At 36.4% G+C, this 27,953-nt stretch overlaps 1 protein-coding gene, 1 long non-coding RNA gene and 1 pseudogene across 3 annotated transcripts in view; 2 read left to right on the forward strand and 1 right to left on the reverse strand.

The window, feature by feature from the left end:
* Positions 1–18,228, forward strand: part of GABRG2 (gamma-aminobutyric acid type A receptor subunit gamma2) — a 105,478-nt gene extending 87,250 nt beyond the window's left edge. Inside the window, exons 7-10 of one of the 2 annotated variants that reach the window (XM_032851734.1) lie at positions 1,393–1,545; positions 13,692–13,897; positions 15,945–15,968; positions 17,324–18,228. In XM_032851734.1, the coding sequence (XP_032707625.1) occupies positions 1,393–1,545; positions 13,692–13,897; positions 15,945–15,968; positions 17,324–17,599 (659 nt within the window). In that variant the 3' untranslated portion in view covers positions 17,600–18,228. The remainder of the gene's footprint in view (positions 1–1,392; positions 1,546–13,691; positions 13,898–15,944; positions 15,969–17,323) is intronic. The other variant, XM_032851736.1, reaches the window with a different exon arrangement.
* On the reverse strand, positions 11,130–17,469 carry LOC116864273. The gene is made up of 3 exons (XR_004381977.1): positions 17,384–17,469; positions 12,576–13,028; positions 11,130–11,261 (listed from the first exon to the last, which is right to left on the reverse strand). It is a non-coding gene; the product is annotated as an uncharacterized LOC116864273 (long non-coding RNA).
* An 8,940-nt stretch (positions 18,229–27,168) lies between the features above and the next one.
* LOC116864451 lies at positions 27,169–27,283 on the forward strand (annotated as a pseudogene).
* The last annotated feature ends 670 nt before the right edge of the window (positions 27,284–27,953 follow it).

Genomic DNA, 27,953 nt, shown 5'->3' on the forward strand with positions numbered 1-27,953 from the left:
ACAAGTAGGCAGAGAGGCAGGCAGAGAGAGAGAGAGTGGGACGCAGGCTCCCTGCTGAGCAGAGAGCCTGATGCAGGGCTTGATCCCAGGATCCCAGGATCATGACCTGAGCTGAAGGCAGAGGCTTTACCCCACTGAGCAACCCAGATGCCCCAGAGTAATATTTCATTTTATGTATATTACATCTTTATCTATGGGTGGACACCTAGGTTGCTTCCATATCTTAGCTATTGTAAGTAATCCTGTAATGAACACAGGGATGCATATATCTCTTCAAACTGGTCTTTTTGTTTTCTTCAGGTAAACATCTTCAAGTAGAATTGCTGGATTGTATGGTATTTCTACTAATAATTTTTTTGAGGAATCTCCATAGTGTTTCCCATAGTGGTTATGCCAGTTTACTTTCTCAGCAACAGAGCTTGTGGATGATTATCTTTTTTCCATATCCTTGTCAACACTTGTTATTTTTTTGTGTTTTTGATAACAGAAAATGTGACAGGTATAAGGTGATATATTACTGTGGTTTTAATTTGCATTTCCCTGATGATTAATGATGTTGACCATCTTTTCTTGTGCCTGTTGGCCATATGTATGTCTTCTTTGGAAAATGTCTTTTCAGTTTCTCTGTTCATTTTTTTTTAAGATTTTATTTATTTATTCAGAGAGAGAGAGAGAGAGAGAGAGACAACACAAGCAGGGGGAGAGGCAGGCAGAGAGAGAAGCAGACTGCCCACTGAGAAGTGAGCCCACTGGAGGTCTAGATCCCAGGACCCTGGGATTGTGACTTGAGCTGAACACAGATGCTTAACCTACCAAGCCATCCCGGCGGCCCCCCTCTGTTCATTTTTAATGGATTTTAAAATATTAAGTTATACAAGTTCTTTATATATATTTTGGATATTAACCCTTTATCAAAGACATCATTTGCAAATATCTTCTCCTATTTCAGTAGGTTGCCTTTTCATTTTGTTAATGGTTTCCGTCACTATGCAAAAGCTTTTCTGTTTGATATAAATGCCATTTGTTTATTTTAGCTTTTGTTCCCCTTGCCTGCCACAGGTCCAAAAATTTATTACTAAGACTGATGTTGAAGAGCTTACTGCCTATATTTTCTTCTAGGAGTTTCCTGGTTTCAGGTCTTCCGTTCAAGTCTTTAATAGATTTTGAATTTATTTTTGTATATAGTTTAGTCATCCAGTTTCATTCTTTTGCATATGGCTGTCGAACTTTTCCAACACCATTTGTTGGAGACTGTCTCTTCCTCATTGTATATTCTTGCCTCCTTTGTCATTGATTGACCATACAAACATGCGTTTATATCTGGGCTCCCTATTCTAAATGCTTTCCAGGTTTGATAAGTGTACGTATGGTTCTATCTTTGTTCTGTTCCAGGAGATTATGTGGTCATGTCTGTCTACTTTGACCTGAGCAGAAGGATGGGATACTTCACCATCCAGACCTACATCCCCTGCACGCTCATTGTTGTCCTATCCTGGGTATCTTTCTGGATCAATAAGGATGCTGTTCCAGCCAGAACTTCTTTAGGTAAGACACATTTCTTTTTGTTTAAGTATTCCAAGATAAGTATCCAGTATCAGGAATCTTCATTCCCCTTTCTAAGTCGATTTGTTTTTAATTCAGTCAGCAATTATGTAGAAATGTCATTATTTCATTTTAAAGAAAACTAGCATATTAAAAAAAGTGTTTAAAAGTTTTCCAGTTCTAGTTTTCCTTAATTACCTCAATTTGCTTTCTTTCGTAAATTCTCTTAATAAATTTAAGTTTGACTAAGAAGGAAAAAAAAACAAACTTCTAATTTCAGTAGATTTTGTGTTTTGGTCTCTGGGTCGTTATATGCAGAGCAGCTCACACAAGCTCATGAGAGCTCTTGTTGTTTATACTTTCCAAATGTATTGAGAGATGTCACATTGATAGATTGAAGTCTGCCAAGGTGAAACTATTAACATCATGGAAATAGGCAAACACTAGAAACCAAGACTGCCTTTTCTTTCCCTAGAGTCAACTGTTACACATTTACCAGCACATGACTAGCTGTTGATTAATTCCAACATCCGTAATTATTCATAATGACATTTGAAGACGTACATACACAGCAATTGGCTCTAACCATTGAAAATATTTTTTGGAAAAATACCCGTGATGCTCTGAAAACACCAGCCCTCTCCACCACAAACATATATACTTTTAAGATTATTTGCATCTTTCTTGATGTATATAGAGACACTTATCTTAGATTTTCACAACTTTTTCCTCATGTGAGGAAGAATATCCCCAGAAAGTATTAAAAAGTTATAGACTCAGAGGGACATGGGAATCTAGGTCCATGAATGTTAAATATTTAAAAACAAAGCTGTTGAAAGATGAATTATATAATCACAGTCCTCTTTTATCAGCTATGTGAAAACTAGAACCACATCTCTTGCTCGCTCTTTGGCTAGTGAGTAAGTATAATTGCAGTAGTGAAGAGCTCAGGTTTTGAAATCCAATAAATCTAGATTTCATCCTCCATGTATAGTATGGCCTTGGAAATGCTCTTTAATTTATGTAAATCAAATTTTCCTCAAATGTGAAATATAGCATTTTCTGTAAAATGCTTTATGAGTTAAGTATGGAAAATACTTAAGAAAAAAGGTATTCCATGCAACATGCACGAAACATAGTAAAGCATTAGAAATGTTAGCAACTGCAGTTGACCCTTGACATATGTGGGGCTTAGGGGCTCTAACTCCACCTGAGCAGTCAAAAATCCACATAAAACTTTGAACTCCCCCAAACTAATAGCCACTGTTGACCAGAAGCCTTACTAGTAACATATATATTGTATGTCACATGCATTATGTACTGTATTCTTACAACAAAGTAAGGTAGAGAAAAGCAAATGTTATTAAAAAACTCATAAGGAAAAGAAAATACATTTATTGTACTGTGCTTTACTTATTGAAAAATTTGCATATAAGTGGACCCATGTAATTCAAACCCATGTAGTTCAAGGGTCAACTATATATCATTTTCTGACAAAATGCTTTGAACCAGGTTATTAAAATTGAGGGCAAAGAGATTGCTGGGAATAAGGCATCATTTGCATGTTTGTCCTCTTCCAAACCTAATTTAGTCTCCCATCTGTTTCAAAATAATTTTGTTTGGATTTTTCTGTTATTTGCGGTACATTGTTACAAGTCCTATTCAATAATTAAAATATCTAGTTTAATGCTACCAGCTGAAACAAACCCAAAGTATGTCGAGCCTATTACTTTAGGACAGTTGTCACTGTGAGTAGAATGTATTGCATTATAAGCTTATATGTCTGTCTCTCACATCATGATGTAGATTTTGTTTTCATTCCCAGTATAGTGCCTGGCACATAGCTGGTACCTCATTGATTATTCAAGTAATGTATGCTCTTACGAATGGGTGGAACAAATGCATTAACACATTCCAATCTACCCATACCAAAAATATTTCAAGGAAAAGATTTCAAGTCAGTCTTCTCTTGAAGTCCAGAATTCTGCTGGTCAAAACCCCTCTTAAGGCTACTTTGGTAATTCATTTCAACCAGTGAGGGCACTGCAAGAGACCGCTGTAGGAGAGAGGATCAAGGTGAGTGAGCTAGAGAATGAGGAATGAGGGAGAGGCCCCTGAACAAGTAACAGGTAAGTGCTCCTGTTTGTTGATCTTTTACTATACATCACACATGTTTAATATAGTCCCCATGCCTTTTCTACTCTTCACAACTACATATAGAAGTTGTAGTGATAATAAAAAATATTACCACATTCTTCTTGTAGGGCTAAGGAAGCAGAGGTGCTACAAGGTTAAATGGCATTCACAAGGTCACACACCCAACAGGTAGTCCATCTACACCTTGGTTAATGGGGCCTAGATTTGCTGCGTGTGTGAGGCCTTGTTGAAGGCCAGTTGTGGGGAAAGGTAGGCGCTGAGTGTGTTAACTTTGCTGTCTCCCTTCTCTAGATCAGTGCGTCTTAAATTCAACTGCACATTTATATAGCTGCCTCAGTCCCATCCCAGAAGATGTTTATTTAAATTTTGAGAGCTTGGCTTGCATGTCGGGTTTAAAAAAAAAAAAAAAGTCCCCAGATGATTCTAATGTGTGATCACATTACCTTTTCCAGTGTTTACAATCGAGAGTTAAACCAGATGACCCTAAACACCTGTGGACCTAAAGTTTCTTGTCACAGAATAAAGCCAAGTTGTTAGATGAGTGAGATAAATATACCTATATGGTTCAGACTCTGCTTTCTGAGCTCAGACCACAAGAGCATGGGAAGCAGTCATCATGGGGCTTCTAACGCTTGAATGTAGTTTGGCACACAGGTGGTAGCTGGTAAGCCTTAATCATGGTTCAATGTTGATGGATGAAACAATAAAAACACCAATTGGTATTTTTCACCTGAGTAGTCTGAGTAAAAGCTAGCATGCCTGAAAGCTTATTTGATGCTAAGACTGGAGGAATTGATAAAAGCTATGCATATTTTTCATCTACCCCAGGTAAGTCTAATTCTTTCCTTAGCAAAACTGGACTTAAAAACCACCCCCAGCTATCATGTTGTTGGTGGGTGGATCAGTTATAACTATCACTCGTCTGCCACCCACTTTTCACTCCCTGTGGCTCCAACCAGAAACCTGAAAATACCAGGAAGCAGTTTTTCATGAGTCTTCTTTTACACGGCTGTGATGAACTTCCATCATCCCAACTTGCTAGATAAATGTTTAAGTTACATGTTAGACATGTCAGATTTTCTTAAGTAAACTTGTCTATGGTATCTACTGTAAATGATGACATTTTCACTCCTTCATAGGTCAAGTGTGGCTTGAGGCCTGAATGTGAAGTGAAGGCCAAGGGGCCAGTTTAGTTTTTAAATTCTCCCCCCAAAATATTATCAAGTATAATTACAAATAGTTAATAACGTTTCCATGAATTATTGCATGGACAACTTGAATGAAGTTTTTTTAGTTCAAGAAACAGACTGTTCTTCTCTAAATATCTTACATTTATTGATAATTTACTAGGAAATGATACTTAATGAACATTACATATTTTAATCTTCATAAGAACATGCTGAGGTATGTCCCTCCCCACACCACTCCCAGTTTGTAGATGAGAAACTTGACCATTGCTAAGGTTCTACAATGACAATATGGAAGACCCACAGTCTGTATTATACTGAATCAGGAAAATACACTAGCTTCCAAGTGGCTGGTGCTTCATGCTGCGTATTAGGTACATATTCATAGAGAGGGAATATAACAGCGTGGGTCAGAACGTAGCATTTAAGTCAGACTTTGTAGGCTTGTATCTCATCTTTTTCACTTTCTATCTTGGACAGATTCCTTATTCGTTCTCTGTTCAAGTTTGTCTCACCTGCAAAAAAAAGGATAACAGTGATAACCCTCATTGTGAGGACTTTGTGGGATAACATACAAAGTACTTGAGGCAGTACCTGGTCAAAGAAAGAGATCCATAAATATTAGCTGTTGTTACATACAGTTAAAACTCTCTCTCAGAAGTCACCAATATGGGTTCCGATTTTCAGATGCAGGATGAGTCTCTTTGACCTATCATTTATACACTATTCATTGATTGCTTCATTTCTGCATTCGAAAGGGTATTTGTGGAGTCCCAGCACTATACTTATCTATGAAGTCACAAAGGATACTAAGATAGAGGTCTTTCCTGTTGTCACAGTTTACAGATTAGAAAGAGAGATGAGCTCTTCCCTAATAATAATATAGGAAGGAGGCTATGATTATAATTTACAGCTGCAGTTTCCTTGATCCTCCCTCTCCTCAATGAAAGGCTACTTTTTTCTATAAAGTCATTTCAACCAACACCAATCTTTCCTCTCTTGGGAGTTTCATAACAGAAAAAACACTGAGGAAACTTGATAATAAACTAAGATACAACGACCCAAAAGCCAAATGGTTCCTGGGGCTTATTTATTCTGTAACTGGAAGTTTGTACCTCTTCATACATACCCTTCACCTATTTTGCCTCTACACTTAACTGTCTCCCCTCAAGCAAACACCAGTTAGTTCTCAGGAGTCTGTTTCTATTTTTATTGTTTGCTCATTTGCACATTTTATTTTTTAGATTCATTTGTCTGATCTGTTTTACTTAGCAGAATGCCCTCTAGGGCCATCCATGTTGTCAAAAAAGGCAAGATTTTTATTTTTTTTCTTATGGCCAAGAAATAGTCCATATTGTGTGTGTGTGTGTGTGTGTGTGTGTGTGTGTGTGTGTGTTTGTACACCATATTTATCCATTCATCTATCAGTGGACATGTGGGTTCCTTCCACAACTTGGCTATTCGAAATGTTACTTCAGTAACCATAAGGGTGCATATCACTTTTGAATTAGTGTTCTCATTTTCTTCAGGTAAATACTCAGAAGTGAAATGATCATATAGTATTTGTATTTTTTAAAAAATATTTTATTTATTTATTTGACAGAGAGAGAGATCAGAAGCAGGCAGAGAGAGAATGGAAACAGGTTCCTTTGCTGAGCAGAGAGCCTGATGTGGGGCTCGATCCCAGGACCCTGAGATGGTGACCTGAGCTGAAGGCAGAGGCTTAACCTACTGAGCCACCCAGGCACCGCCAGTATTTGTATTTTTTTTAAGATTTATTTATTTATTTATTTGACAGACAGAGATCACAAGTAGGCAGAGAGGCAGGCAGAAAGAGAGAGGAGGAAACGGGCTCTCTGCTGAGCAGAGAGCCCCATGCATTGCTCGAAGCAGGGCTTAATCCCAGGACCCCGAGATCATGACCTGAGCCAAAGGCAGAGGCTTAATGGACTGAGCCACCTAGGCTCCCCTGTATTTTTTGTTTTTTGAAGAACCTCCATACTGTTTTCCAGAGTGCCTACAACCATTTACATTTTTAACAACAGTGTACCAGAGCTCCCTTATCTCCACATGCTTGCCACAACTGTAATTTCTCATCTTTTTGATACTAGCCATTCTCATAGGTGTGAGTTAATATCTTACTGTTGTTTTGATTTGCATTTCCCTAATTATGAGTGATGCTTAGCATCTTTTCATGAGTCTCTTGGCTATTTTTGTGAGTCTTTGGAAAAATGTCTATTCAGGTGTTCTGCCTATTTTTAGTTGAATTATTTACTTTGGTATTGAGTTGTAGGAGTTCTTTATCTATTTTGGATAGTAACCCCATCAGATAAGTCATTGGCAAATATCCTATTAAGTAGGTTGTCTTTTTTGTTGTTGGTAGTGATCTCCTTTGCTATACAAAAAGCTCTTTAGTTTGATATAGTACCAATTATTTATTTTTGCTTATGTTTTCCTTGTCTGGAAAGACATATTCAGAAAAAATATTGCAAAGGTCAAGGTCCATGAGTTTACTAGCTATGTTTACTTTTAGGTGTTTTATAGTTTCAGGTCTTAAATTTAGGTCTCTAATCCATTTTGAGTTTATTTTTGTATATGATGTAAGAAAGTGATCCGGTTGCATTCTTCCGCATGTAGTTGTCTAGTTTTTCCAACATCCATTTATTGAAGAGACTGTCTTTTTCCCATTGCATATTCTTGCCTCTTTTCTTATAGATTAATTTACCATAAAAGCATGGATTTATTTTGGGGTTTTTTATTCTGATCCATTGATTTATATGTCTGTTTTAATGCCAGTACCATACTGTTTTGGTTACTATAGCTTTCTGGTATAGTTTCAAATCTGGGACTGTGATACCTCCAGGTTTGTCCTAAGATTGCTTTGGCAATTAAGGGTCTTTTATGGATCCATACAAATTTTAGGATTGCAATAAATGCTATTGGTATTTTGATAGAGACTGTACTGAATTTGTAGATTGTTTTGGATAATATGGATATTTTAACAATATTCTTCCAAATAATGTTCATGGAATATATTTCAATTTATTTGTGTTGTCTTCCATTTCTTGTTGTTTTCAGAGTATTGGTCTTTTACTTCCTTGGTTAAATTTTGTGCTAAGTATTTTATTCTTTTTGATGAAATTGGAGATTTCACAACAAATTTCTGTATATTAATTTTGCATCCTACAATTTCATTGAATTCATTTATTCGTTCCAATAGTTTTTTGGTGGAGTCTTAGGTTTTTTTATATATTAATATCAAATCATCTGCAAATAGCATTTTTACCTATTGCTTACCAGTTCGGATGTCATTTATTTCTTGTGTAATTGCTGCAGCTAGGACCTCTGATACTATGTTGAACAAACATGGTAAGAGTGGACATCCTTGTCTTGTTCTTGATCTGAGAGGAAAAACTTTTAGCTTTTCACCACTGAGTATGATGTTGGCTGTGGGTTTTTCAAAAATGGCCTTTATTTAAAAAAAAAAAAATGGCCTTTATTTTGTTGAGGTACGTTCCTTCCATACCTACTTTGTTGAGAGCTTATATCATGAATGGATTTTGAATTCTGTCTAATGCCTTTCTGCATCTATAGAGATGTTCATATGAATTTTATCTTTCATTTTGTTAATGTAATGTATTACACTGATTGATTTACACATATTGAACCATCCTTGCATCCCTGGAATAAACTCATTAAATAGTGTTGAATGATCCTTTTAATGTATTGTTGAACTCAGTTTGCTAATATTTTGTTGAGAATTTTTACATCTATATTCATCAGAGATATTGGTCTACAATTCTCTGTGTCCCTCTCTTTGTAGTATCTTTTTCTGGTTTTGGTATGAGGGTAATGCTGACCTCATAAAATGAATTTGGAAGCATTCCTTTCTCTTCCATTTTCTGAATAGTTTGAGAAAGATAGGTATTAACTCTTCTTTCAGTGTTTGGTAGAATTCATCTATGAAATTCATCTGGTCTTGGACTTTTGTTTGTTGGTAGATTTTTGAATACCACTTCAATTTTATTACTAGTAATTGGTCTGTTCAGTTTTTAATTTCTTCCTGATTCAATCTTTGATGATGTCTATTTCTGGGAATTTATCCATTTCTTCTAGGTTGTCCAATTTGTTGGCATATAATTTTTTATATTGTTATATAATTTTTATATCATTATTTTTTATATTTGTCTTGTCACTTACAACTTTTTTCATTTCTGATTTTGAGTTCTTTTTTTTATTTTTCCAGATTTTATTTATTTATTTGAGAGAGAGAGAGAGAGACCACAAGTAGGCAGAGCAGAAGGCAGAGGGAGAGGGAGAAGCAGGCTCTCTCTTTGTTGAGCCAAGATCCCAAAGCAGGTCCCTGGGATCGTGACCTGAGCCAAAGGCAGCCGCTTAACCAACTGAGTCACACAGGCGCCCCCCCTCACTTAATTTTTTTTCTTGATTAGTCTTACCAAAGATTTATTAATTTTATTTTAAAAGAATAAGCTTTTAGTTTAATCTTTTCTTTTTTAGTCTATTTCATTGATTTCCAATCTGATCTTTATTATTCCTTCCTTCTACTAACCTTAAGCTTTGTTCTTTTTCTAGTTCCTTGAGGTGTAAGGTTAGATTTAAGATTATTAGGTTTGAGATTTTTGTTTGTTTGTTTCTTAAGGTGGACCTATATTGTTATAAACTTCCTGTATCCCAAAGATTCTGAACCATAATATTTCTATTTTCTTTTGTCTCCACATTTTATAAAAAGATTTTATTTATTAAAGAGAGAGAGAGAAAATGAGGTGGGAGGAGGGAGAAGCAGACTCCCCGCTGTGTGGGGAGTCCAATACATGGCTCAGTCCCAGGACCCTGAGATCATGATGTAAGCCGAAGGCAGACACTTAAATGACAGAGCCATCCAGGCACCCCACCATGTATTTTTTATTTGCTCTTTGATTTTTTCCTTGACCCATTTGTTCTTAGTAGTATGCCTTTTAGACTCCATATCTGTTTCTTCCAGTTTTTTTTTTTCTTGTAATTGATTCCTAGTTTCATACTGTTGTGGTTGGAAATGATGATTTCAGTCTTGTTAAATTTATTGGGACTTCTTTTGTGGCCTAACATGTGCTCTATCCTAGAGAATGTTCCATATGCATTTGAAAAAGGATGTGTATTCTTCTAGTTTTAAATGGAATTTTCTGTATATATCTTTAAGTCCATCTGGTCTAATACGTCATTTAAAGCCACTGTTTTTCTACTGATTTTCTGTCTAGATATTCTATTCATTGATGTAAATGGGCTGATAAAATCCTCTACTATTATTGTATTACTGACAATTTCTCCCTTTTTGTTTGTTAATATTTGCTTTATATGTTTAGGTGCTCCTATGTTGGGTGTAGAGATATTTACAAATGTTATGTCTTCTTGTTGCAGTGGTCTTTTTATCATTATATAATGCCCTTCTTTGTCTCTTGTTACAGTCTTTGTTTTAAAGTCTATTTCGTCTGATAAAGGTATTGCTACCACAGCTTTTTTTCTTACTTTCATTTGCATGGAATATATTTTTCCATCCCTTTACTTTCAGTCTGTATGTGTCTTTAGGTCTCAAGTATTCTCTTGTAGGATAGCATATAGATGTGTCTTATTTTTTTATTCTATTCACTTTGTCTTTTAATTGAAGCATTTATTCCATTTATGAATTATCAGTAGATACATACTTATCGCCATTTTTAAAAATTGTTCTCTAGTTGTTTTATAGTTCTTCTTCCTACATTCTTTTGCTCTCTTTGCTTATAGTTTGAGGACTCTCTTTAGTGTCATGCTTCAATTACTCTCACTTTATTTTGGGGCGGGGGGTAATGTATTGGAAGTTTTTGGTTTGCGGTTACCAAGAACATTCTAAGTATATAGCAGTCTAGATTAAGTTGGTGGTTGCTTAAGTTCAAACACAGTCTAAAAGCACTATATTTTTACTCTCCTTTCCATGTTTATGTATATGATGTCATATTTTAATCTTTTTTATTTTATGTATTCCTTGACTAATTTCTGTGGATATAATCAACTATACTATTTTCGCATTTTGCCCTTTATACTAACTAAATAAGTGATTAATTTGTTAACATTAATATATGTTTGCTTTTACCATTATTTTTTTCCTGCCGTAATTTTCTCATTTCTAGTTATGACCTTTTATTTTCCACTTAAAGAAGTCCCTTTCACATTTCACATTTCTTGTAAGGCCAGTTTAATGGTGATGAACTCCTGAAACTTTTGTTTGTCTGGGAAAGTTTTTCTCTTTCAATTCTGAATGATAGCCTTGCCAGGTGAAGTATTTTTGCTTGTAGGTTTTTTTTCCTTTCAGCAGCCAATCCCTTCTGGCCTGCAAACTCTCTGCTACAAAAGAAAAAAAAAATCAGCTGATAGCTGTAGAGGCTTTTCCCTTTTATGTAATTGTTGGTCCCACTCCTGCTACTTTTAGGATTATTTATTTTTAAATATTTCCATTTTAATTATGTGTCTTAGTGTGGACCTCCTTGGGTTTAACTTGTTGGGGGTTTCCTTTCTCAGATTAGGGACATTTCATTTCTTTAAGTAAGTTTCTGCCCTCTTCTTTCTCTCTTCTCCTTCTGGAGATGAAAATATGAATGTCAGTATGCTTGATGTGGTCTCAGAGATCCCTTAACTTATTTTTTAAATTTCTTTTTCTTTTTGCTGTTCAGCATACATGTTCTCCATTATCCTGTCTTCCAGTTCAGTTATCCATTTTGCATCCTCTAATCTTCTGTTGATTGCCTCTACTGTAGTTTTAATTTCAGTTTTTGTATTTTGGTTCTGACTGGTTCTTTACTATATTTTCTGTTTCTTTGTTCTGAGTTCATTCACTTACCTCTCAAGTTCTGTGAGTATCTTTCTGACCAGCACTTTCAACTCTTTGTCAGATAGTTTGCTTATCTCCATTTTGTTAGCTCTTTTTCTGTGGTTTTGTCTTGTTTGTTTGTGGGAACATACTCTTATGTCTCCTCATTTTGTCTCTGTGTTTTTATTTATCAAGTGATCAACTACATCTCCTGATCTTGAAAGTAGTGGGCTTAAGTTGAAGGCATCCTGTGGTGCCCTATGGCACAATCTACTCCTGGTCACTAGAACTTGGTGCTCTAGCAATGTCCCCCATGTAGGCTGTGTGCACCCTCCTGTTGTGGCTGTGACTGCTGTGGGCACAGTGGTGGGTAGGGTCTGCCCCTAGTGCAGTTAGCTGAGAGGCCTGGTTATAGCACCTCTGGGCATGCTGATGTGTGGGGTTAGCTCCCCAGTCCCTGTGGCAGGGTTTGCTTTGGAAGGACACTGATTCCAGCAAATGCCACCTGCCAGGTATTGTGGGGGCAGTAGTCTCTTTGAGGGGTTGCTGTTCCCAACTGAGGTAACCTGGCCAATTATAGCAAGACAGGAGTCCTTTGGAGGGGGCTGGGTAGGCCAGAGTATGTAAGATGGATCTGTTGAAGAATGATGAGGTGAGGCAAGTACTGCTAGCAAGTGGAGAGTTTTAGAACTGGCTTTTGAAAGCATATAGCCATCTAGGCTGAAATAGGGTCAGAAAAAGAGTGCCCTTCAGCACTTCTGTTCCTAGAGAAAGCTTTTGCAGATTCTTGCCCCTCTGATTCATGTTCAAAAATCAGTCAACAAATCTCCTTGTATAACCCAGGCACTTACCAAACTGGTTCTTCTGTGCTGGCATACACAGTGAGTAATATAGCATGCTGGCTCTTCAATTAAAAGTGGAGACTTGGTTTCCTATGACCTTCTGGCTCTCCTGGAGTTAGGTCCTGCTGATTTTTAAAGCCAGACATTATGGAAGCTCATCTCAGTGCAGGCACCCAGGAATAGGGGTGCCCACCCCCTTGTGCCTCCATGCTTGTCCTATCCCTCCCACTTCTGGGTAGTCACAGCAGTACTTTGGTTCCTAACCATGCCTCTTCCCTCTTACCCTTCTTGATGTGGCTTTCTTTTTATGACGTTACCTGTTACAGAAGATATGTTCTGCCAATCTTCAGGTCATTTTCAGAGTGAGTTGCAATATATGTAGTTGTTACACCTCAGTATAGCTGTGGGGGTGGTGAGCTCAGGATCCTTCTACAACACCATCTTCTCTCTTTCTGTAATAGTCTTCAAAAAGTTCATTAATCAGAACATGTCACTTAGCTCATCTCCTCTATTTAATACCCTTAAAAGGATTCTCCTTTTACTTTAAAGTGTAAACTCTTTTGCATGCTCTGTATGATATAACTTCTGTTATCTCAGCATCACCTTGATACGCTGGTTTACCCCCAGATGCTAGGTATTCCAATTTTTTTAAAGAAGATAATGTATCCCTTCCTCAGTGTCTTCCTTTATATACTCTGGAATTAGTCAGAAGTTGGTGTCTTCTAACTTTTAAACTTCTCCTTAAATATCACCTCCACAAAGATGTCTTCCCTCAGTATTCTAATTAGGTTTCACTGTCCCTGATGTTCTCCATCACATAAACCATAATTTGTGATTATACCTTTCTTTGCTCACTTGATTTATAGTGTTCTCTATCACTAAAATATAAGGTATGTAAGGTCAGGGATAGTTTTCAACATACACTCAGTGTTTGTCATAGTAACTGATAGTTGGTAAGCAGGCAATAAATATTTGTGGACAGAGTGAATGGATTACAGTTATGTCTCCTTCATTACTGAGGTTGCTTATCAGAAGTCACAAAATAAAGTTTTGGTCTCAGTAGTGACTCAGTTACCCAACTTGCTGATGAGGTCACACGATCTGTTTTACTGTACCTTTCTTCAGGTATCACCACTGTCCTGACAATGACCACCCTCAGCACTATTGCCCGGAAGTCACTCCCCAAAGTCTCCTATGTTACAGCAATGGATCTCTTTGTATCTGTTTGCTTCATCTTTGTCTTCTCTGCTTTGGTGGAATATGGCACCCTGCATTATTTTGTCAGCAACCGGAAACCAAGCAAGGATAAAGACAAAAAGAAGAAAAACCCTGTATGTATCATTTCCCATTGGGACAACTGAAATTTTTATGTAAAAGGGCTCCTGGTTTTGTTTTTGTTTGGTCTTAGCCTGTCTGCAGGCTAAGGCTCAACACTTTGGGCTCCAAAATGAAAACAGTGTATGAGTTTGGCCAGGCCATAAGAATTAATTTTGGTCATTTTTTACTTGGAAGAGGCCTGATTCACTAAGGCAGACTCTTACTCTATTTCATACGGGTTACAAACACTGTTGAGACATGCATTTATTTTCTAGTTGCTGTTATTTTAGGTTTCATTGATTGTCCTCTTTCTGCTCCCTTACTGTAATATTCTTAAATGATTGATGTTTTAAATTAACGTTTTCATTCAAGGCTTTCCATTAGGAAGCCACAATGTTCTTGAAGTTTCAAAAGATCACCACACTTTTGCAAGTAATTATGTGTGTGTGTGTGTGTGTGTGTGTGTGTGTATGTGTGTGTGTGTGTTTTACCGCCAGAGGACTAAGACTGGTTTCATACTCAAAATGTATTATTTTGTTTTTAAATGAAATGGATCATCTATTGTTTGGGCAAGTTACTTAACCTCCTTATGTCTTTATGTTCTCATATATAAGACTAGTATTATAAAAAATACATATCTTAAAGGGCTGCTGTGGTAATAAAGGTAAAAAGCATTACCTGGCACCTTACAAATGAAAGTCCTTACCATTAATAGTGATGATGATGGTTGATGTTGATGATTTATACAGTTACCAACTTGGATTGATTTCAGTGATTTGGGAAAAGGTAAGATGACTTCATCTTGCCACCAAACTTCAAGTAGAGATGAGAAGGCACTAATATACAGGCCTCATGCAATTATCCTTTAAAATGGATGTTGAAGAGAACGAGTAGCTACCCATTTACACACATGAGTGTAGTGGCTGTCTGGCTTCTAGGAAGCCCCATGGAAGTTAAGATCCATTCCTTTCTAATAGAGGGGCAAAGGAAGTCACCCTAGCTTCCTGAATTTATAGACCTTCCCGGTCTGTCATAAAGGCCATGAGGTCCTTGATAGTGGCTAGCTCTCTGACCCACCAATTTTGGCGGGAACTATATTTTAACGAGGAAATACAGATGATTCTAGGTTGTATCCTGATGGATCTCCAAGAACCCTGGTGAAATTCTACAAATGGCATATATTTATCTGAATGTAAGAATCTGTAATAGGTAAAGAAAAAAAGCATTAATTTTGATGATTAATACAAAAAGAAATGCTTATCCTTAATTTCCCAAATATTCATTATGCTTTATGCAGTCCTTTCCTTCCCTGTCTGTTTGCCTCTCTATCTTTGCATTTTTTCTATCCTTATTTTATTTTCCTTATTGTGTTTTTAAAAAATTATTATTTCTCCCCATCCTTCACTTTCCATCACATTTTTCCTCAAAAAGAGGGTTCTGTGACACTCAGCATTATTACGTGCCAGTATTAACAAGAATGTGAGGGTGAGCTTTTAAACAAGAGTCCTTTGTAAAAAGCCCTTATGCCCTAATAGCTATATCATTGCCGAGGGGATTAAAGAAACTGAAAAAATCAAATTACCTGAAAATTTTTTGGATTTTCCTCTTGTAAGCCAATTAGATGATTTATCACAACTAGAAAGAGCCTAAGCTATGAATGAGAAGCTGAAATTTCATTTTTCCATTAAATATGCCCATTGGTTCATTGTTAAGACTTACCTAATAAGGCTTCCTTGACGTTAATTAGAAAATAAAATCAAAGTACTTTCATACAGGGCAGTCAGGCAATGGAAAGAAGCTTCCTCACAAATGGACAACACTGGCTTTTGCATTTAGAGAATTGTGGGTTAATTTATTGAAATCTCCAAATTCCATTTTCCAACTTTAGGCACGTAATTTGTTCCAAGCCCAGAATTGTCCTTCTGTGTTTATAATTTCAGTTCATTTTAATATGTTTTTAAACTGTGTTTTTAATTTATCTTATTTTGTCTTTTTCTTTTCTTTTTTTCTTCTTTTAATTAAAAAAAAATGCAATTCTCTTTTCTGTCTACAAACCCAAAGCTTCTTCGGATGTTTTCCTTCAAGGTATAATGTTTTTGGAATGGAAATTCACTGCATGCAACTGCTGAATTTAATTATTAACGCTTACATGGTGTTTCGATTTTTTTTGTTGTTGTTTTTTAGTGAGTAGATATTTAAGCATTCTATGAGAGGTAAGATGAAGAAAGTTCTATAGATTTCTAGAGTTGAGTGATCAACCCTACACTAATTCTCAGAGGTTCAATCTTATAAAGCTATAAGCTCTAGGACATGTCATTAGGAAAAACGTCTTCTTTAAACATCAAAGTCAAAACTTATCCTCCCTTCTCAGATAAAATTCACTGATTGCACCTACCATATATACCATAAATGCTCTTAAAATGTAATTTGGTAAATCCTAATGCAAAACGGGATTGTTTTTTGATAAGTAACTTTAATAATCTCCATTGTTCTGAATTCTGAACCTACCAGTTCTTTAAAAGTAATACTCTCTTTGAAATGCTTTAAGTTAAAATACCCATCCCTCCCTCCTAGGGTAATCCAGGGGCCTTTTGGCTCTATCACGCAATCATGCATTGATATTTCTTTTCCCAGTTGAACTGGGATAACTTACTCAGAGACACTGGGGTTCATATTTATAATATCCTAAAATTAACTCTTCCAAATTAAATTAATCAATGAGATTTATAGTACTTTCATAATTAATGTGGCAACAAAGATTAAATTATCATTCAATTAATTGGTATTTGTTTCTTCTCACATAGTAAAAAGGTGGTAGCATTTTTTTCTGAATAAACATTGCTGACATTCTGAAGCTTCTAGCTGCTGAATGATAGACAAAACACTATATTTCTTTAAAACATAAGCCATACTACTTGTGGTATAAACTCAGAAAACTCCTATATTTATATATATTTTAACATTTTCTTTTAATAGCATTTAGTGCATTTGCTCAGTGTAATGGGGTTTACTATTTGCCTATAGGTAAGCATGACACAAAATTTGAGTTCAAAATTGATGCATTTTATTTCTCTGTTCTACTCACATGCAACACCATTAAATGCCTTCATGTAACCAACCTCACATCTAATATTTACTAGACTAAGATTCCATGTAGTTGTTTGATTTAAATCTTTAAACTTTGAGTTCTTTTGGTGTTCAATCTTCTTGCTATAGCTATTAGCTTATGGTATTATTTTCAGCTGCACCGCTTAAGCTCAAAATTTGAAATCTGCAAATGTGCTATCCTTCTAAGTTCAATTTTACCATTGTAGATCACAATTTCATAGCAATTCCTGAGTACTCATTTTCAGATTCATCATTCACCTTGGTGACATTGTGGAGACCTAATCTAGGATTTATCAAGTATAACTAACTCTTATTCCCGACCCTTGTCTCAGGCACCAACCATTGATATCCGCCCAAGATCAGCAACCATTCAAATGAACAATGCCACTCACCTTCAAGAGAGAGATGAAGAATATGGGTATGAGTGTCTGGATGGCAAGGACTGTGCCAGTTTCTTCTGCTGTTTTGAAGATTGCCGAACAGGAGCTTGGAGACATGGGAGGATACATATTCGTATCGCCAAAATGGACTCATATGCACGGATCTTCTTCCCCACTGCCTTCTGCTTATTCAATCTGGTTTATTGGGTTTCCTACCTTTACCTGTGAAAGAGGTATGGGTTTTATTGATGTGGGTCTTATTCACTAAATCTCATGGAGAGAAGATGTCCTTTCTAAGTCCACTTGAAGAATCCCCTGTGTGGTTTATGATAATTTGAATTTGTTTCTATGTTCTAACCTGCTAAACTGTATTGATGTCATATTGTTTGCGCCCAACTCTCCTGTGGTAAGTGTAATTTGAACTTTAATGTTTGCTGTGTTTCAAACCTGCAAGGCAAAGTGAAATTAGAGCAAGAACACTGAAACCCAACAAGATATTTTTCAGCTACAATGATTGAAATCATGGAAGCCATGACTACTTACAGTGGTGGTGTCCTTAATCAATTCAAGATACAATTAGACGCAAAAGGTCCAAAACCGTACCCTATGTTCATTTGGGGGCAGGTTGTAGTAAATTTGGTCCCAGTAGGATATCTCCCTCATTTGAGAAAAATCACAAGTCACTTTAAATATAAGAGTCTAGACTAGAAATCTATTACACCTCTATCTCAAGATAGGAAGAAAATTTCCTCCACCTCACATGTACAATGATGTAAATATTTCAGTAACGTAGACTGCTTCAAGTTTAATGCATGCATCTCTTTAGAGCCAAAATAAATGGAATGAAGTTAACATCATAAAGCATTGTCTTTTATTCTGTGTCTTTGGGCTATAAAAGAATCATGAATGTAATTATAAGGGTTTGGGTTTGGAATTGGAGGGAGGAATTTTCTCTACCTTCTCCCTCACGCATGAAGATTCAAAGAGCTTATTTTTCCATTAGGACATATTAAAACACTTTAAGTAAAATATAGACTGAATAATTGACATTTGCCACCTCTAAATATGCCCAATTTCATAGAGTATAAAGTAATTGTATGTGCTTGCAGCTATTTTTTCTTCCTTTTAGGATGACTGATAGATTATAACAGAATTTATTCTCCATCTCAAGATCTGCTTCTAGTGATTGTGAGAGCCTTGTGGGCAGAATCCTTATCATTTCCTCTTTGGATCCTCAGCACCTTATATAGTGCCTGGCACGTAGTTGGTGCTCAATAGATACAGTTTGAAGCGAACTGGCTTCATATGCTTCTGTGACTCTCTTTGAGCCAGCGAGAACCAGTGATTCATTGTCAAATGTTATCTGGTCTTGTGAAAATTAACAGAAGGATCCAAAGATCTTGGCCTAAAATAAATTTATGATAATTAACAAAAATAACCAAAGTCCATACTTCTTTTAAAACAATACTGAAGTCCTATGTTTATGCACAGAAATGGGCCTACTAAGGCATTATTTAGGATTTATATATTTTTTTTCCAGGTTTGGAGATGAGTTAGCTTTGGCCCATCCACAATTCCACTTGAAGACATGATAGACAAGAGCAGGATTCATACCTGACTGGTGTTCAGAATGTTGTATTCTATGCTCTGTTAAAAAAGTACTGAAGATTACTTTTTAAAAATTCAAAGAATAAACGACTTACATGAAGGTTGATCCTATGACTGTGGCCTCATTCAACTATGTGATAATCACATGAAGGGGTTGTCCCAGACTTCAAACACAATGAGCTGAGCATCACCTCCATGGACTCATCCTGAATCCTTATTTTTTCTAAAACAGCACCCTTCGTCGGTTCTTTCTTATGGCAATCATTTCTCTAAGTTAGACCTCAATCATAGCCAGTATTAACTAGATAGGTAATCTAAAAAGAGTAGAAAAGAAAGAGTGGCTTTGTTATAAAACTATGTAAGGTCCTCATTGAGTCATCTGGATAAATCTTGAAACACATTTAGCTGCCAATTTTACAAACCTTTAATATATCAGCGCTCTAGTATATAACCTCATACACATGTAAATAGGATTAATTTTTTCATGTTTTGAATTGTTAACATTTAATGTTGACTCTGGGAGAGTTGTTGGCAAATTTTCAATGGTAAGAAACACATTATTGTCAACTTGAAATGTATTCTGTAATGGGGACACTCAAAAAAAGCTAGCTTTTCAATGTGTGCATAGTACTGGCAATATGCATATATATTATATGTAATCTAATTCTGAATTATTAGCTGCTCCCCATCTATGTATTTGAAAAACCTTTTCACAAAGGGAATTACCTAATATGTGGACTTTTACAATAAAAATGCTGCATTCTATTTGATGGTGGCATGTCAGTGGTCTGGCTGGACTTGTTTGTTGTAAAGATTGTGACTCCACTTTCTTGTAGCATTCCTCAATGCTGCCTTCCCTTTATGTGAGCTTTATTTGTGAGCAGTATGATTGTATTATGCAGTGATGTTCCTCACTTCGAAGAAATTAAGGGATATATTTGGGGTATGGAATGGAAATGGAAGGAAGAAATGTCACCAAGTAAGTAAAGCTTAAACCCCAAAACTTGTGGTGTGGTTAAGAACATGGACACTAGTGTCAGACATAATGGGGACTCCAACTCTACCATTTACCTGTTGTTTGACTATTGTCAATTCATCCTTTATAAGCCTCCATTTTACCAGCTAAAAGGTATAATTATGCCACCCCATGTAGTGGCACTCAGCAAGTGGTCAGAAGTGTCTTCCTTCACTTCTAGGGCCTCTAATATTCTGCTGCCATGATCCTCCCACCTTCAACAGATCAGCTTTTCTTAAAAAAATCCAGCAATACTCATATATGTCTTAATGTGATTCCACAGCATGAGGTTTCACTTTAAGGAGTATTTGTATTGCAAATATTCCATTAAACTATAGGTTGAAGATCTGAGACTCTCTTGTTGAGGAAATCTTACATATTAGTTACTTTTAAAGCCAAAAAGAACCTTTCTCTGTACCACCTAAATTTAAAAACATAGGGAGACATGCTCCAGTATCATATTTTATTGAAGTCCTTTGAAATTCTCAAAAGAAAGTGCCATAATCCTTTACAAGCACAGCTGCCCTAACATTCCTCTGCCTGTCATTCTCTTGGCTCTTCATGGCTGCCTGCATCCAATTTAAACATCTCTTTCTCACCTAGACATGTTTAAAAAAAAAATAGCTTTCACTTAGGTTTTGACTTCTGTCTAACCCAATGCCCTTATATTTAGCTGAGTGCATATTCATTGTATGGCCTTGGTCCCCCTTTTTAAGTCTCAATATTATCCTGACTAGTAGCAACAATTTTTGTCTGTGATGAAGGTCAAATTAAATTAACCAAATGACGCGGTCTTTGGGGATTATGTCAAAAATTGCTATCTCTATGCTTTGTCACTATGAATTTTTGTCAAATGTGTAGGAGAAAGGAAGAATGACCTAGACCAAAAGCTCTGCTGTATTTTTTAGTGCTGGTTAAATTGCCCAAAGGTCACAAAGCAAGTTGATGGCACACCTGGGAGAGGCATCTGACCATTGCTTTTTCTGTTGGGTCTTACAGTGTTCCAGGGTTTGGAAGTAAAATTCTGGAATACTTTTTCTGTTAATGTTTTAGGATCTGCCAAACTTGAAGATGCTTTCTCTCTTTGATCTTGTCCTCACTTTATTTTATTGCAAGGAGACAGAAATTTTAGAATACCCAGCAAAAGAGATTATAAATTTTTCATTTCTTTTATTCTCTACCTAAAGTAATGATCAATCCATAGTCAGTGTTACCTACTGCTTTTAGAATTCTGTTTGAAAAAAGAGATCTCCAGTTGAAAAATTCCAGACCCAGAGTTGGCCTTTGCCCCTTGGGGTTTGAGATAATAGACAACAAAAGGGTTTCCCATGACTAGTCTCTACACGCTCATTATTTCTACTATACCAAGAAAGTGGTAGGATTTATTATTACTTGTTCTGACCAAATCATAGACCAATTGTAAATTCACTTGTAACTTTCTTCTGCCATATTTGGGATATAAATAAGGGTTTTCCCTTATTATTTGTATAACAAAATGGCAAAGAAGAGGTTTTTGTTCCGGTTTACCTAGGTTCAGATCCAGGCCCTGTCAAGACCTATTATACCTGAGAATGGGAATAATAATGGTTTATAACTCAGTTTTATTATAAGGAGTAACTGTGTTAATACCAAAGAAAGAGTGGATATTAATAATTTTCCTTAGCACATATATGAAAGGTCAGAAAAGAAAAGTCACAGGGTCATAATTTCCCTTGCTTAAGAATAATGATTATCAGGACACCTGGGTGGCTCAGTCAGTTAAGCATCTGACTTTGGCTCAGGTCATAACCCCAGGGTCCTGGCACTGAGTCCTGCATCAGGCTCCCTGTTCAGCAGGGGAGCCTACTTCTTCCTCTGCCCGCTGCTACCCCTACTTGTGCTCTCTCTGTCTGACAAATAAATAATGTTTTTAAAAAAGAATAATAATTATAATTTATGAAGTGAATTACTATATATTCCCACTTTCTGGGAATAAACAAATAATAAATATATTTTTAAAGATCTCATCTATTTATTTATTTGACAGAGAGAAAGAGAGGGAGAGCACAAACAGGGGAGGGGCAGGCAGAGAGGGAGAGAGAAGCTGACTTTCTGCTGAACAGAGCCCAACATGGGGCTCGAACCCAGGACCCTGGGATCATGACCTGAGCCTAAGGCAGATGTTTAAGTGACTGCCACCCAGGCATCCCTAAACAATAAATATATTTACTGATATATGCTTGTTTCATGTACATAAAGAAAATTACAGAGGCAAGTATTGGTGAGTAACTATTTCCAATTGGAACAGTATCATTTAAATTGCCATAGATGATACATATAAAGATATACATGTAGATATCTTTTAAAAACTGAAAAATAATTTTTGTTTAAAAATATGGAAATGCTTAATTGGACTGCTAAATAAACTAAGTGACATTATCAATAGCTGTATAGTTACATTTTAATATAGTATGTTTTTCCAACATAACTAAGGTAATAAATTATTTTGTAGCTAAATTTATAAGATCCTTAATGAAATGAACAGGACTCCCATTCATAATTGAGGGCCCTTGCCATAAAAAAGAAAAAAAATGTCAGGGCCAGGGATAGAAAATTCAAATCACATCTGGGGATTTTTTTTTTTTTTAAGATTTATTTATTTAATTTAGAAAGAGAAAGAGAGAGAGGGAGGGAGAGAACTTGATGGGGAGGGGCAGTGGGAGAGGGAGAAAGAATCTTAAGTAGACTCTGCACTGAGAGCAGAGCCCTAAGCAGGACTCAATCTCACAAGCCTGGAATCACTACCTAAGCCAAAACCAAGAGTCTAATGGTTAACTGACTGTGCCACCCAGGTCCACATCTGAGGGTTTTCCTGACTATTCCAATTTTGTTCCCTCCTAACTCATCTTAATTCTATTACTCTGCTAATGTTATTATTACCATCTAACATTCAGACTCTCTTAAACTGTGTCATTTCTCCACACAGTTGTCTGGATTCATTTGTCTATTTCCTTCTTGAGTCTTTTCCAAAATAGTGCCATAATACTAGAATGCCTTTCTCTGCTCACACAATGAACAGTTGCTAATTAAAAATTCTACCTAGTCCATGAAGCCTTTCCAATCTGACTAAAGTGTGATAGGCTATTTTGTTTCTTGTAGTACTTAATGGGATTGTTGAGTAGCCTAATCCTAATGTTCAGCTCAGCTAACTACTTACGTTTATTCAATCCTCTTAGTAAACAAATTTTTTATGAAAAATTCTGTGACAAGAACCTGATACAAATAATTCAGCACCATTTACATCTCAACTCAGGTTGTTTATCTTCTATCTCCCTGCCTTTTAGTTTTTTCTCTTACTTGTATTTTTTTATGGGTCCCTCATCAAAGAAGTTTTGATTAAGCATCTATAAAATCAATTTAATATAAAGCTTTCAGTAAACACATATCAAGAGCCTCGCAAAGGGGACTGTGAGTATAGGAAGAAATAAATTTTAAGGCATTCTCTGCTTCAAAATGCCCATAGTATGATAGGGGAATCAGATAAGAATACAAGTAACTATAATGGAGCTGCACTAAATAGTTACAGGTAGAAGAAATTGTTATTCTAACTGGGTGAAAACTAGAAAAGATTTTCTCTGTAATACAAAGCATTCCACCATACGTGAGGAGGACCCATTACTGTTTTAAAACTTTCTGAACACTAATGAAAATGTTTTAGAAATTCTGAAAAATATGAATAACTGCAAAAGAAATACCCTTTATCTACTAGCAAGGTTAACCACTAAAAGCATCATTTATCTTTTTCTTTATAAAGTGAGATAGATAGATAATAGAGGTATAAACATGATATGGATATAGGTAATGGATACAGATCTGTTTTATAAATAGCCTGATATTTTCACACAGTCATACATTTATGTATGTACATATGTAACAAACATTTTCTGACATTCTGTTATATCATACAGCTGTACCATAATTTAGCCAGTTCCTATTTGAAAAATTTACATTGTCTCTTATTTTTATTGTTACAAATAATGATACAATGAATATCTCTATTTACCTCAGGCACCATGTATATCTCCCACTATTTAAATAGAATAATTCTCTAGAAGTGGTTTACTACATAAAATAAATGCATTTAATAGGGTCTTGGCACAAATAGATGGTACACTCAAAGGGAATAAATGAAGAAAAATTAATGAAGGGGTTATTCACAAAGATTCAGGCAATATTAAGGTTCATCAATGAAAGGAGTGTGTAGTACCATGGAAAAACCATTTTTATCTGCTTTAGTTTCCTATTGCCACTGTACCAAATTACCACAAATTCATTTATTTAGAACAACACAAATTCATGACCATACCTCAAAGCCAGTAGTCTCACTGGCTAAACTAAAGATTTTCTCTGGGCTAAGTTTCTTTTGGAGACTTTAAGGGAGAATCTGTTCTCTGCTTTTTCCAGGTTCTAGAAGATTCCTTTATTCCTTGGCCAGTGGCCCTTTCCCACCTTCAAAGTCAGCGATTAAATCACTCCAACCTCTGCTTCCTGCATGATACCTCTAGTTCTGACTCCTGCCTTCCCACTTATAAGGATATTCTGACTACACTACGCCCACCTATATAATCCAGGATATCCTCTCATCTCCAGACTCTAAACCTAATCACATTGTCAAAGTTCTTCGATGTACTTCAAAGTCCTTTGAAGTAAGGCATCATATTCACAAGTTCCAGGGATTAGAACATAAACATCTTTGGGGTGTCATTATTCTGCCACTTTAGTCCTGAAAGTGCAAGAGGAAGGAGTATTGGAACATAGAAAATGCCATAGAATGGAAGCCGCCCAACAGGATCTGTGATTTTAGACAGATGATACAGCCACCGCCAAACAGTGACCAGGCAGGGAGGGAGGGTGGGAACAAACACCCAGAATTCTCTCCTCTCTTACCTAAAGCATCCCACTGGTCAAACTAAATGGAAACAAGAGGGCAAGGAAACCCAGACAGTGTGGCTTAGAGAGATTAGCCTCATGGGTTATACCTCAAGATAAGGAAGGCTAGAGAACGGGTCTAGAGAAAAAGAAGTTATCCAGCAAATCTCCAAAAATTAATGCATGTAGTGCATGACAAAGCCTCTTTTTTTTGCATCACAGTCATCAAAACTCTGATTATAAAGGTTAAATTTAGGTCTTTTCAATTGATACCTAATCTATGAAAAAAAAGTAGACTCTAAAGGGAATCACATTGGAGTACTAAAAACTGATGTGTTTTACACTGTGTATTCTGTTCACCATGGACAACTTTCCAGTTGGCTTTATAACAGTTAAGGAAGTGGATTTCAGGAAACTGCTTTTGGGGAGTTAATGTGGGCTAATAGCTATGGCCCTCTGGTGAGCCCGATGGCAAATGTCCAAATCAGTAAGAGATTTATAGGGTAAAGCAGCCTAGAGCTATTTTAACAAAATGTGGACCTTCTGAGGCAATAATTATCATCTGCTATTGCTCACTTTAAAAAGAGACATGGCTTCTGAGTTAGGGGTACCCCAAGGGTACAATTCTATATTGGATTGAAGCTAAAATTAGCAAATCCAGAGTCCTATTTCTGTAAATAAAATGACTACAGGGACAAGTGAGACTTTATTGGATACAATTTAACTTAAAGTGACTACAAATAAAACCACATGGAAAATGGATCAATTTATAGACTCTCTGAACCCAGTGTCCAACAGGGTACAAGACTACAACTTCCTTAGTGAACAGTGCTCTGGCTCTCTTGAAAATGAGAAGGAACTGAATCCTCATGAAGGCCAGATTTGAACCTTGCTGTATAGTAGTGCCATTAAATTTCATACTTAAATTTAGTTTTCTCTTTTAAGCCTCTATTGACTCTGTCTCTGCTCTTTTAATCTTTTACTTTTTTCCCCCCAAACACTTGATGCCTTTGTAAAGTAATGCAGACAGGATTCGATTCAATACATATGTTGAGTACTTGCCATCCACCAAGCACTGCACTGTGCTTTGGAGATACCATGGTGAAAACTATTGGCAAGGGTTTGTCCTTATAGAGTTTACACTGTATTGCCAAACAAACAAGCAAACAAAACCACTTTATATTTGAAATTCAGTAAGTGTTGAGAATTATTAATGTAAAAGGAAAGAGCTAATCAAAAAATCCCCATATATATATGGGGAGGAGGACTTAAGTTAGTTTCTTTCATTAATTTTAATATACAGTTGACCACTGAAAATTCAGGGGTTTAGGTACTGACTCTCTGTGCAGATAAAAATAAACATATAACTTTGGACCCCCTCAGAATTTAACTATCAATAGCCTACTAATGTTGAATAAGTCTTACAGATAATGTAAACATTAATATATTTTGCATACATATTTTATTTTGTATTTTTACTAGAAAAAAAGCTAGAAAAATGTTCTTTTAAAAATCGTAAGACACCATTTACAGAACTGTAGCAAAAAAATCTGTGTATAAGTGGACGTGAACAGAACCAACTTGTGTCACACAAATTTCAACTGTATTTATATCTTTTCTGTCTATATCTATTTGTATTTATAACATATAGACAGAAATTAAGACTAGAAGGTGGTGGATCATTGGGTTTCCCCAGGATAATATATTTTTCATTTAAAAATCCCCACTAGAATATAATTATTCAGGACACTTGTTAACAACATTGTGAAAGTCTATTTCAAGAGAGACTATTGCAGTGGGGGCTGTGCAGTGGGGGAAAAGATTGGGTTCAACCATAAATACAAGGACAAGTGGGAATTTATGGCCATGGAGTACAGTAGGGCTCAGTGGATGGAAAATTACAAAAAGGACACATCAAGGCTTAGAGGAATTTTTTCCTAGACTGACTCAACAGGATTCTTTTGAAACTGGGCACTGCAAAGATGAATACCCAAGTCCAAAACTTGAGCCTATTTGAGATAAAGGGCTCAGAGAAGCTGGACCAAAGTTTGGTTAAGGAGAGAATCTTTATTAGTACCTAATAGAGTAGTAAATCAGTTTTTCTTTCAAAATTGTCATTTCTGTCATTTATATGAAGTTTCATAGCCAACATGCATTTCTTTTGATATGTGTTGGTTTTTAAGCACAGTGACATTACCTAGCAACTAAACAGTAGGGAATCTTAGAGTGCTCTGAAGGATGTTTTATATTTAACTATTGACTTCCAGTGCTCACTTTGGCAGCACATATACTAAAACTGGAATGATACAGAGAAGATTAGTAGATTAGCATGGTCCCTATGCAAGGATTACACACAAATTTGTTAAACATTCCATATTTTTATGATTTCTCTCATAGGTGGAATTTAAGAAACCAAATAGATAATCATTAGAGGAAGAAAGGGAGAGGCAAACCAAGAAGCAGAATGTTAACTACAGAGAACAAATTGATGGTTGTTAGGGTCTGTGATCAAAGGAGCGAGGCTGATACAAAGCGAAGGTCAAGCAAAGCTTTATTCCGCGCCAAGCATCGAGAATCAAACCGACTGGTTGGGGCTGCCTCTTACAGAGAGAGCAACCCCTCCCAGCCTTACAGACTAACTTTTATAGGACAAAGGCCATGTGGTTGAGCCTGGCCGCACACAGGTGGCCACTGAGATTGTAACACACAGAGAAAGTTGCACAGTCATGCTAGGTCACACACGGGTGGCCAGTTGAATTGCAGTTTACCCTATAGTAGATATTTGACCTAGCCTATCACCTTGGTCAGAACTGGCACCCAAAAGGCACCCAAAAGGTGGGGCCCACACTCCTTGGTAGCTAGGGAGACAGTATGTGCACTCCAAAGATTGGATGTCTCCACCTGGCCCAACTCATCCCTGCATTCAGGCTCTGTTATCTCCACCTAACCTGACCCACCCTTGTATTTGGGCTCTGTTATCAGGGACTGGTCCACCATATTTTACTGGTTTCCTGGACTTGCTTTTAAGTAAGTCCCCTGGGTGGGGGGTGT

Source organism: Lontra canadensis, unplaced genomic scaffold, assembly GCF_010015895.1.
Source record: "Lontra canadensis isolate GAN:19392208 unplaced genomic scaffold, GSC_riverotter_1.0 scaffold5, whole genome shotgun sequence".
NCBI classification, from domain to species: Eukaryota; Metazoa; Chordata; class Mammalia; order Carnivora; family Mustelidae; genus Lontra; species Lontra canadensis.